The sequence below is a fragment of the Heterobasidion irregulare genome, assembly GCF_000320585.1.
Source record: "Heterobasidion irregulare TC 32-1 unplaced genomic scaffold scaffold_14, whole genome shotgun sequence".
Taxonomy (NCBI): Eukaryota; Fungi; Basidiomycota; class Agaricomycetes; order Russulales; family Bondarzewiaceae; genus Heterobasidion; species Heterobasidion irregulare.
The window spans coordinates 1,062,175-1,074,707 of NW_009258210.1; the positions used below are offsets into that span (position 1 = coordinate 1,062,175).

Sequence of the window (12,533 nt, forward strand, 5' to 3'; positions counted from 1 at the left end):
AGTGCCAAGCACAATACTAAAACAACCTCTAATGCAGGGGTGCTGGAGCTAGTATCTGATACACAAGGAATTGTAAGTGATGACTTTAGAAATTGAAGGTGTACTGAGAAGCAATTAGGGAGTGTGAGATTATAGCGCCCGAACGGTTTCGGGACTGCGCCGAACACCAACCGAACATTCGGTCGGTTGTGTTGGCAATGCGGTCGGTAACGAGAAGGTAGTGTTGCGACCGACAACTACGTGCTTCAAGAGCCACATGGGACTCTGACAATATATGAGGGAGGATGGGGGTACAAGTGAAGAGACGAGTACAAACGCGAATGAAGCCGAACGACGAGGATGATGAGTTTTTGGAAGTTGACAAAGATGATTTCGATGGTTGAGACAAGTGCAAATGAGCTCTGAATGGTGGGGTGCAAAAGCTGGTTTATTCCAGAGTTGTATGTAGGGTTTTTATAGTAAACAGAGTCCCTAAGTAAAATATTAAACAAGAAAATGAGAGTAAATATTGAATGAGTGCCAAGCCTTAGCGATCAGAGAAGATAAGAAGGTTGGTGAGATGTCCATATGGGTTCTGAAGGTGACAAGGTAAAAGTTAATCAGCGATGGCAGAATCCCGAACGTTCGGGATCCATTGCCCGAGCATAGGTTGATGGAACAGGCATTGGTGAACCAATGAAAATACAGAAGAGGTATCATACAACCAGGGTGGCCAAGTAATGATGCAAGATTGCGTTTTGACCAGCCATGTGGGAGTCGGGAAGATAAGCAATAAGGACTGACCGACTCACGGAGGACATCGGCCAATACGGAATACTGGCTCCGATCTCGTAAACACTTATTGTAACACTCCTGTGTGGCCATGGTGAGTACGTGAAGTGTGGGCGAACTGACCCAAGTGTTGCTGAACGTTCTTTGGTGGCTTGTCATTGGTCGGGCCAGAACCGACCGTGTTCGGTAAAAGTCGGTGTCTTTGGTACTTGTCGAGCGCTGTTCAGTATCTCCCAAAGCTTCCCAAATACCTCTCTCGGACCCTAGCACGGGTGCATGCTTATCAGCAGTTCCAAAGAATAAGAGGTTATAAAAGAATGCAGAAGCAAAGGATGGTGGCAAAGAGGGATCTAAGTTGAGTTCCAGTCTGCATGTCTGCTTCAGCCAAGGCCATATCCCACTCTCCATCATCCTCCAGAAGGCCATATGCAAAGCAGGCCTCACAAAAGGTTAGATACTCAATGCCTTGATAAGTGCAAATGTCTTTCCAGTCCTTGGCACCCTTAATAATAGTAAGCAAGGTCCTGAGGTAAAAGTGCTCTCCTACTGAGGGTGTTAGGACCACATCCTAACATGTGCTTGGCACGTGGACAGAAGGGAAGGTCAGGTGTTTCCTTGAACTCGAAATGTTAATGACTGGGACTGTGACTTGACACACGTCTAGGCATGTGACCCAGGACATGGTCATAAGCTACGCACATGACTCGGACTCAGACTGATTATCATTTACATGCTGACGCATGAACGCTTACATACTATGATCTCCTTTCCTATTGTGCTTACTGATGTTGATCGTGATTGAGTTCCTGTCAATCATGATTGAGTTTTTGATGGAACATTGCTGCGGACAGACACTTTATATACATTTCGATCTCTGCACTGTACCCGGCATCTGGTCCCTTCAGCCCACGCTTCATGAGCTCTGCCAGATCAAAAGAACCATACTTAGTCTGATGAAGCACTAGACTCGTCTCAAAACTCTTACCATCCTCTACCACCTGTAACCTATCAAGGACTTGCTGCTTATCAAGTCATTCATTGGGATCCCTCCGAAGTCATCTGTTGTATCGGAGAAGACTTCTTTGTACCAGACAAACAACGGCATCTAGTTAATCAGCATCTCCTCCATCTATTCGAGGGCAAGATCAATAGTGATCAAGAATTTCTGAACCAAGCCCAAAAATGATCGGTTGTCTTTATACGTTGGGCCATCACTATCACGATTAGCCTAGGGAACCCTTCTTAGTACGACAAGTACACGTAATAAGCCTGGCGGCTCAATAGTTGAGTGTTGAATACATGGTGTCCATGCTCTATTCTTCTGATTCCAGACATAGAAGGGAGGAAAGTCTTGATAAGTGTAAGCATGGGCAGTAGGATACTTTTGGTTGGCAATGAACCATTCAGTCAACTCTGTCTTTTGGGACTTGTTACTATTGAGAAGTTCTTTAGGATTGTCATCAAAATCAAAATAGACCTGTTGCTGATTAGGAAGATAAACAGGAAGATGATAGACTGAAGGAAACTCCAGATGCCTTGGGAATTCAAAAATGTTTCAGCAAGCCTCCATAGGTCCAGTATAGTGAGCATCCACATAGTCCTTAATCTCATCAATATCTCCAATTTTAATGGTGGCACAATTAGGACCTTTGTAGATATACTTGTGAATGTATTTGATAGCCTTGATAGAAGCACAGACCTCTACATTGATGTGGCAGTTATATTTGGCAAGAAAATAGGGATTATGAGGAATAACATTATGATTGTTGAACTGCATAGTGCCTCGAGTGAAAGTGTGCCCATTGTTTGGCCTAGCATATGTAGGATAACCATCTTCACCATAAAGGGTGTGCTCATTCAAGTCCTTTCAATAATGCTTGCTATAGACCTTGACCTTTGTACTGCCAATATTTCTTTCCTCCATACAATATGCTTGAGGGAATTCAGGGCCACAACGTCCATGAAGCATGTATTTGGTGACAGACTCATATAGCATAGGATAGGTGGCAGGATCAGAGAGCTATGCAGAGACAATTCGATCCACATCTTCAGCACTCTGAATTTTGTAGTCTTACTTCAAGAAAAGGAAAAGGTGCATGTGAGGAAGCCTATGCTTTTGAAACTCAATGGTATAGACCATGCTAGCAATCACTCCAAACAGGCCCTTCTTAATCTCCTTGAGCAAAGCCTTCATCTTTTGTGCAAAGACACATGCCACCAAATTAGGACAATCAGAAGGATTCTAAGTTGTACAATCATCATATTTTAAGAGCTCCTTTTGAATCTCTAGCCAACCAGGATTTGCAGTCATAGTAAGGAAGATGTCTGGCTTATAACAATAACAAGTAATAGCCATAGAGTCTTGGAAAAGCTGATATATATAACATGGGGTAGTGCACGTCGTACCAGGCGTCCTAGTTGAAGTTAATAGACAAACAGGCATGTGCTGGAGAATCAACTTGGTGTTTGATAACTGCACAAGTATTCATGGGTGCCCTGTGTTTTCCTTGCACATGGCATCTTTATGGGACAATAAAAACACACGATGTATTGTTCACTTGTACAGAATGTGTTGTGCCATGGCAAACTACTACTATTATGTGCAATAGTAAGAAATAGAAGAAAAGAGGGAAGTGGTAAGGCATACCGAGACACATGAGTGTGGGTAAAGTAAGCCAACAACGGTGGCGATGGTGGAGGTGAGAAGGAAAGAGAGGTTGCACTATGCCACTGTCATAGACAACATAAGATAGATAGCGCAAAAAGACATGGACCATGTCCAGACAGTGTGGACAACGTGCAGGTGAGATAGTGGGAAGTGGTCAACAGACAGACAACAGAGACAACAGAGACGATATGTGCACATAGTTTGACGGCCGTCTGTCCTTAGTGCCCAGGTCGGGCTGATCAATAGATTGGGATGCGTTTTGTGCACACATCGTGTGTGTGATCTGAATTGTCTGTGAATGTTGTGTGTAGAGACCATGGGGTGGTAGAATTAGAGGATGACAATGAATTATCTGAAAAATATATGGGTAACACAATAAAATAAAAAAAGAAGAAAAAGAAGAAGAAAAAGAGTGAAGGGTGGGCAGGCATAGCATTAGGAGATGGAAGATCGAGAGTTGAGAGTGTGGTCATTAGGATGTCACAGTCGAGCGAGTGGAGCAAGTAGAGCATAGAAGCAGGCATGGCAGAGAGTGGTGGGCATGAGATCGACGAGGTCAAGAAAGAGAGCAGGCATGTGTTAGATCGATGATGGGAACACGCAGGGTTGAGGGTTGAGGGAGTTGAGAGGGTTAGGTGGGTCAGGCAGGAGTGGTGTCCAGTGGGTAGAGAGGGGAGAGCTGGAGAGCGAGCATGGTGAGGCATGGACATAGGTCACATTAACAGCAAGAAGATACAGAGATGATGGAGTCGAGGGGGTTAAAAAGGATGTGGCCTCAAGGGAGGGATTGGGGACGATGGAGGGATCGAGAAAGTGGAGGGGATAAGGATTGAGGGAGAGATGGTGGAAAGTACAAGGGAGGAAGGTAGGCAGTTTTGCAACACTTAGTCGCACCCTTCCTAGCTCACTCCTTGCTAGCAGCTGCTCCTCACCCCCTCATTAACGCATTCGAGCATGTGTGGCATGATATTTGAAATGTTTTGGGTGCGGACGCAGAGCGCAAGTATGGCAGGGGCGGGGGCACATGAAGGAAGGGGACTGAGGGCAAAATCAGCTGAAGGGGTGATGGAGGCTGAGTGGACACAGTTGCAGGGCCAAGGGGATAGGCATAGGCGGGAGTGAGCTGCAGGTGAAGACGAGCAGATGTGTAAATTCACACAAAGATGGGTGGGTGGTGCCGGTGGTACGTGCATGGATGTACATGGGCTACAGGTGAGGGTGCACACGTGTATAAATACAACCAAAGGTGGGTGTGGGGGGCTAGTGGGACACGCGCAAGTTCAAGCACAGTTTGAAGGGAGAGCGGGGGTAGTGTCAAACAGGTTGAATAGGTCAAACGGGTAAGTGGGAGAGTATGGGAGGTGGAAAGTGGGGGTGGGGTCGAGCAGGTAGAGCGAGTGTTGTGTTAAGAGCAGGAAAAAGTGTGAAGGGGGTTGAGAGCCAAGGTGATGGATATGGACATTTGTAATGGGGCTTCTCTTAGCACCTCCTCTTCTATCTTCCTATATTCTATTGGATGGGCCAGCATAGGCCTGGGACGCCAGCTGCTATCGGGCCAAAGCTAACTTATCTTTCAGGATGCTTACTATTGTGTTTGCTTCTATCACCACTGCTTGTGTGGTTTTCCAGGCTGTGCTCTCGAAGTCATTGAGATGGCATACGTAATATGGCAGAATATCATTTAATAGTGGGCCTTTGGGGTGAATGGTAAATATGGTAAGAAAGCATCTGCTTATGTCTCTAAAACAGAGAACATCATGATCTACTAAGGTAATGCTGGGGGTGGTATGGAAGACATTGTAAATGGTGGCAGCAAACTAGTAAGATTGTTGTGAGACAAGGTTATAGTCAGAAGAGTACTCGTGGAGGGCATGCAACAGTGAGGCGAGGTCATAGTTGGTTGGGCTCATGTCCAGGGGGAAGGTAAGCATACGACAGACCATGTATGGCCTTGTCATTTTTTCATCAATGCTCCCAATAGGTACACCACTAAGCGGGGTGGTTATGTAGTCGAACGCAGGCATCCTCATTGACAGTGACGAGGAGGATGAGATGGAAAGACAGCTGAAAGAGGCCCTGAATGACCCGACTGAGGTGCCGGATGAGGTCTCAGTAGAAATGGTGAGGCCCGGCTTGATCGTGTTGGGGCGGAACTGGCAGATCTCTATGGTGTGCTCTATAATGATGGGAATGGTGCACTCGGTCATGGGGGAAGTAGGGTAGGCAAAGTCAATGATGAGCAACTCATGCATGATACAGTCCTCCCGCTTGCAGTGCTGGATCCTGGTGATGCGCGGGTGATAATAGCGTAATAGCGAGAGCAATGGGAGATGATGAGCGCCACCTAGTAGAGCACACTACATTTGCACACTGAGTTGTGATTGGTAAAGTAAACGTCATCCTCAGGGTAAGAGATGGTGCAACGGAAAGAGGAGTAAAAGGAGGATAGGCTAGAGAAGATGGAGTGCATGAAGGATATAAAGCGCATGGTAGCGGAGAGCAGAGAACTGGTAAATGTGGGCAAGGGCTAGGCTCAACCGACCCCCTCCTGAATGCTGAACACGTGAGAGGCTCGGATCAAAGTAGTTACTATCATTGGACAGGTGTTCGTTTTGGGATCAATAAAAAATCCATTGTCTCACAACATTTCTGCTTGATGGCCTCAGAGTTCTTGCACTATCTGGGAAACTTTTTTCTACATCATATATAGTTTCTCTCTTGATTTTCTCACTCATGTGTTAAAGAACTGGATTTACTGCGTGCACCACATGGTTTTTCCTCGGATAAACCATGGATAAAACTATGGATATAGATAAAGTTTTTGTTTGGGTTTATCTACGGGAATTACCAAAACAAAAACTTAAAGCTTATCCAAAGTTTTGTCCTGGGACAAAACTGTAACATAATCTTATATTTAAGCTTAGACATTTTGTTTAAGTTTGTCCTACGGTAAATCCCAGGATAAAACTCTGGATAATCTTTAACTCTTATGTCACAGGATTTATGTCACACATAAAAAATTGCAAATAATACCATGAAAATCATTGATTAATTCAGTGTTCATTATAGAGCCCTTTGGGCACTGTCTAGCACCAAATGTTAGATAGCCTTTTTATCCACAATATTTCTTGACCAACCTTGATAAACATGGCCTTCTGCAAAGGCCACCTTGCTATAGACTGTTTTTTTTTAAAAAAAACAATATGTAATTGTAAATATAAAGTGAAGCAGCATGGACAAAACTGGAAAAGCAATGAATAAGAATCATATTAGCAATTACGAATGATCAAGGCAATACAAGGGCTAGCTCAAAGCTAAATTCATCATAATAGTATCTAGTCTTAGAAAAATAGGGATTGTTAGTATAAAATCAAAAATTCAAGGAGAAATATAGTAAGCTGTGCATATTGTCTGATCCTCTAATACTCTCTTCACTACTGGAATAATTGTCTCTTGTAACAAGTGGCAGACACTGCAACAAACCACTGTTGCATCCAGTGCTAAGTGGCTGACACTGTGACAAACCACTGTCACATCCTGCACCAAGTGTCCAAAGCTATAATAGACCGCTGTCACATCCTGTGCCAAGTTTCCAATACTGTGATAAACTACTGTTGTACCCCACAACAAGTATCCAAAGCTGTGACAGACCACTGTCACACCTTGCACCAAGTATCTGATGCTATAATAAGCCACTGTTGCATCCCACAACAAGTGTCTGATTCTGTGACAAACCACTGTTGCACCCAATGACAAGTGTCTAATACTTGAGCAACAGTATGCAAGCACCAATTAAATGATTGCAAACAAGTCCATAGTTTATCCATATTTTTCATGGCAAAGACTATGGATTCAATTTATAGACTAGTGAACACACAAATATATATCAATACAGCATCAGACAATTGGCACAGGGTTCGATAATGGTTTGTCACAGTGTCAGATACTTGGCATAGGATATGACAGTAGTCTGTCACAGCTTTGGACACTTGGCATAGAATGTGAAAGTGATTTGGCACAAAGTTAGACACTTGTCATGGAGTGTGACAGTAGTTTGTCATACTTGGTGCAGGATATGATAGTGGTTTGTCATAGCATCAGACACTTATTGTGGGGTGTGACAGTGGTTTGTCACAGCTTTAAACACTTGGCATAGGGGTGCCACAGTGGTTTGCCACAGTGTCAGACACTTGGTACAGGATGTGATAGTAGTCTGTCACAGCTTTGGACACTTGGCATAGGGTACAACAGTGGTTTGTCACCACATTGGACACTTGGCACAGGGTGCAATAGTGGTTTGTCATAGCTTTGGATACTTGGCATAGGGTGCAACAATGGTTTGTCATACTTGGCATAGGGTGCAATAGTAGTCAGTCATAGTATTAGACACTTGTTGTGTTGTGGGGTGGAATAGTGGTTTGTCATAGCTTTGGACACTTGGCACAGGGTGCAACAGTGGTTTGTCATAGTGTCAGACACTTGGCACTGGGTGTGATAGTAGTCTGTCATAGCTTTGCATACTTGGTGCAGGGTGTGACAGTGGTTTGTTATAGTGTTAGAACCAAGTCCTAACACATGTATAGCACATAGTCTGGGAGGGAAATTAGGTGATGGGCATAAGCTTGGGATCCAGACTAATAACGTGGATCTATATGGATAATAAGGGCTGACTACTATATACATGTTTTAGCATGAATGCTTATGTATCGGTAACTCATTTATAAGCTTTGGCTTGAAGGTTTACATACGCCTGTTATGACATATTTCTAATTGATTCCTATTTGATTACTGATACAGACAGATATTTGATATATTTACTATATATGGCTAGGACAGAACAGTTGCAGAGTTTAGACTGTGGCTATGGATTACAAAGGTCAATTGTTGATCATACTTATAGCTAGAAGCATATACCATATGTCCATCTTGCCTCCATCTAGAAGACCACCCCTTTGTATTAGCTCTGGATTATATCTAATAGTGTCTAAAAGTATCTAAAAGTATTAATAGCATCTAAAAGTGTCTAATTTCCTAATTGGGAGCAACATATTATGAGCATTGGATTGGTTTCTAATTTCATGATATTAGCACTAATTCTATATCAAGAAGTCTCTAATTAGCAGTAGGAAATAGTAAGTACTACTGCTCTATCAGTAAAAAGATAAAGATGTGGCACATTCTATACTATTTTAGCACATTACTCTCCTTTATATATGCCTGCACCATTATCTTGTAGCTTTTTTGCTGACTGTCCAGCTATTTTTAAAAGGGACATAGAAAGAGAGAAATATGCATTGATGCCCCTAGCCACTTTATTAGCAGCTTAGCAGCTGCCACAAGAGGCTATGAAGACCTTGGTACTTTAACCTTGCACACAAGATCATCAAAGTTGTTATTATTAGCCAATGCCTACTACTAGCCATTATAGGACACAACATATGGGTTGGGCTTAGGGATATGCTATATGTAGCCTTGTAGACATTGTATATTAGTACAATGGTCAATACTGTCTTGTGCAGCACACAATTATTATTACTATCTATATTGTTCATTGCCTTGTTATATAGAAGATGCTCAAACTTGGTGTTTTCCTCTAGCTATTGGGCTATGGAAAAGACAGTTATGTTGGTATGTAGTGACATATTTGCCTGCTATATAGAAAATATGTGCACTAAGCATATTAAAATCACTTCCAACAATCTTGTGCTTATTTATATATAGGCATGCCATATATATACCCTTGTCTCTACCATCTATCTCATTAGTGGCTATTTGGAAACCCCTCTTTCTTATTGGATCTGAATTATTGATAATTATCAATAATACTAATTTAAGCTAATTATGGCTAATTATTCATAATCATGTTTTTGATCAAATTCACAAATTAAAATAGCATTGTCTATACTAGTAGAGTCCCATTCAATATTACACTCAATCATAGTTTTACATATTCTAAATCCAAATTGTATAAATGCCATAATTTTTTTTTACCCTATATAAAGTGGATTATTTATTTTCCATTATTTTATTATCTTCTTAGCTGGTGTTTAAACTAAATCCTGAAAAACCTGACTTTTTGGGTATTTATTGACCTATTTATTTATAAGAGAGAGGAAAGATAAATATTGAATAAAATTTGAGATGTTGAGGTTGCCTATATTATGTCTACTTACTCAGATTACCAAGCCAATATATTAGACCTTGTGGCTCAGTAGCTTAGAGCATCTGTCCAAGGTGCATATATAAGGTTGTTGGTATAACTCTGGCAAAAGACAAGTTTGTTATAAGGTATATTCTGTGTTTAGGTATTCAACTAGTGTTTCATCAAACATAGCTCTATAGGAAGGCTATGAGAATTGTAATGCTTAATTTTTTATTATTATTCCAAAATTTTAAGCTATAATTAATCCCAATAGTTCCTAATTTAGGAAAATTATGTCTAATTAGAACAGGTTCAAGGGGGGGAGGGGTAAGCGAATAATATCTAATCCTAATTATTCTTAATTATGCATAAATAGAAATAATTAGAGCATAATACAAGAGAGTGATTTTCCAGATGATGAACAATATAGATAGTGCCAAAAATTGTAGTATCAATAGTAATAATAATTGTGTGCTGCACAAGACAGTATTGACCATTGTACTAATATACAATGTCTACAAGGCTACATATAGCATATCCCTAAGCCCAACCCATATGTTGTGTCCTATAATGACTAGTAGTAGGCATTGGCTAACAATGACAACTTTGATGATCTTGTGTGCAAGGTTAAGGTACCAAGGTCTTTATAGCCTCTTGTGGCAGCTGCTAAGCTGCTAATAAAGTGGCTGGGGGCATCAATGCATATTTCTCTCTTTCTATGTCCCTTTTAAAAATAGCTGGACAGTCAGCAAAAAAGCTACAAGATAATGGTGCAGGCATATATAAAGGAGAGTAATGTGCTAAAATAGTATAGAATGTGCCACATCTTTATCTTTTTACTGATAGAGCAGTAGTACTTACTATTTCCTACTGCTAATTAGAGACTTCTTGGTATAGAATTAGTGCTAATATCATGAAATTGGAAACCAATCCAATGCTCATAATCTGTTGCTCCCAATTAGGAAATTAGACACTTTTAGATGCTATTAATACTTTTAGATACTTTTAGACACTATTAGATATAATCCAGAGCTAATACAAAGGGGTGGTTTTCCAAATGAACTATGTACACCTCAAGCTTGTGATGACATTATCATGATCTAATAACAACCTTTTGGCTGTAGTCACATACCTAAAGTAATCACCAAAAACTAAACACTGTTGACATCAACAATCACATTGATCACAATCTTACTGGTATGCTCAACAACCATGACTTGTTCTAACTATAGATAGTCCTTCTAATGATGCTCAGCAAGCTCTCAGTTTCAACCAAGCTCCCATAACAACTCTTTTTATCAATAGGTCATTTGCCAATTATAGACAGGGGCTATGCCCCTATCAGTAATTGCCAGTATGGTTAGTGACACAAGGCACCAATCTAGAAAGTCCTTAACATAAGTTGTTGGTTGATGCCCTAAATGACATGTTCTCACAAGAACAAGAATATGCCATTTAGGGTATCTTGTCTCACCATAGTCAAATTTCACCTTTGGCAAATTTTGGCTTTGTGGTAAGACAAGATACCCTAGATGGCATATTCTTGTTCTTGTGAGAACATGTCATTTAGGGCATCAACCAACAGCTTATGTTAGGGACTTTCTAGATTGGTGCCTTGTGTCACTAACCATACTGGCAACTACTGATAGGGGCATAGCCCCTGTCTATAATTGGCAAATGACCTATTGATAAAAAGAGTTGTTATGGGAGCTTGGTTGAAACTGAGAGCTTGCTGAGCATCATTAGAAGGACTATCTATAGTTAGAACAAGTTATGGTTTTTGAGCATACCAGTAAGATTGTGATCAATGTGATTGTTGATGTCAACAGTGTTTAGTTTTTGGTGGTTACTTTAGGTATGTGACTACAGCCAAAAAGTTGCTTTTAGATCACAATAATGTCATCATAAGCTTGGAGTGTACATAGTTGCATTCATTAGTAGTATCAAAGGAGAATAAGTGGGCAACAGCAAATAGGTAAGCTATACATGGTTTTCTGAAAGTAAATGCCTAACTTCTATCCTTGTTAATATTGGTTGAGTCACTGCTCAAAAACAAGACAAGTGCTATGTACAAGGTTAAGTGAACACAAAATTAATAAACTGTTGCTCTTACATTAGGGCAATGCTTCTTAGCTTTTTTGGTTAGAATCAACTTGCAAGAAGCACTTGTCTATTGCTGGGTTGCTCAATGGTCATGGTTGACATCACTGGTTACAACCTATTTCAAACCTGAAAATTTGGATGGATAGGTGCTTCAATCAGCAGAGGGTTTGAGCTACATAGCAGATATGGTCATATTGATACCACTCCAAGGTCCTAGTCAATGATAATGTTCACTGCTACAGCACAATCATATGTTCTGACCAGATAAGTTGCATATACTAACAACGGTGCTAGTCTATTACTAACTTTGAGAATGGGAATAGTATATGATCAAGTTGAGAGAGACATTGACATGCCTTAATATGATTGAGGCAGTTGAGTATGTGTGAGTTCTTCCTATGTGTTTCCAGTTTAATACACTTAAACTACACTATTGTTTCATACCTAGTACTAGGTTAGTTCATAAAGGGTAAGCTAGCATACACATGACTTACTTTCTAATCTTAGCCCAAAGTCTTGGTATGCTGAATAAAGTATGCTTCTCTATGGAACTAGTTATTAAGGCAAGGTACTCATGGGTATGGTTGTGTAGTTTGTGAATTTGAGCATCCTCTATCACTATTTGTTATACCATAACCTAAATGTCAAGGGGTTTCAATCCTTCCAAGTGATCAAGCCAGTGCTTACAATGCATGAAGTTTCCAAGGTCAAGGTCAAAATTACCCATGGTGCTTCATGTCTGAGGTATTTTTGCAAAATAAATATAGTCTCAATTATATTGCAAGGTTAATATTAGCTTGCAAATACATGTTCTAGTTTGAGAGGACTATTAGCAGTTAAAGGGGCAAG

The 12,533-nt window shown here is 40.9% G+C and overlaps 1 protein-coding gene across 1 annotated transcript; it reads right to left on the reverse strand.

Annotated features, from left to right (window-relative positions):
• Window positions 1-5,256: 5,256 nt before the first annotated feature.
• Window positions 5,257-5,646, reverse strand: HETIRDRAFT_108324 (uncharacterized protein; the record flags this gene model as incomplete). Its single annotated transcript, XM_009555171.1, has 1 exon — window positions 5,257-5,646. The coding sequence occupies one exon, from the start codon at window positions 5,644-5,646 to the stop codon at window positions 5,257-5,259; it is 390 nt and encodes a 129-aa protein (XP_009553466.1).
• Window positions 5,647-12,533: the final 6,887 nt, after the last annotated feature.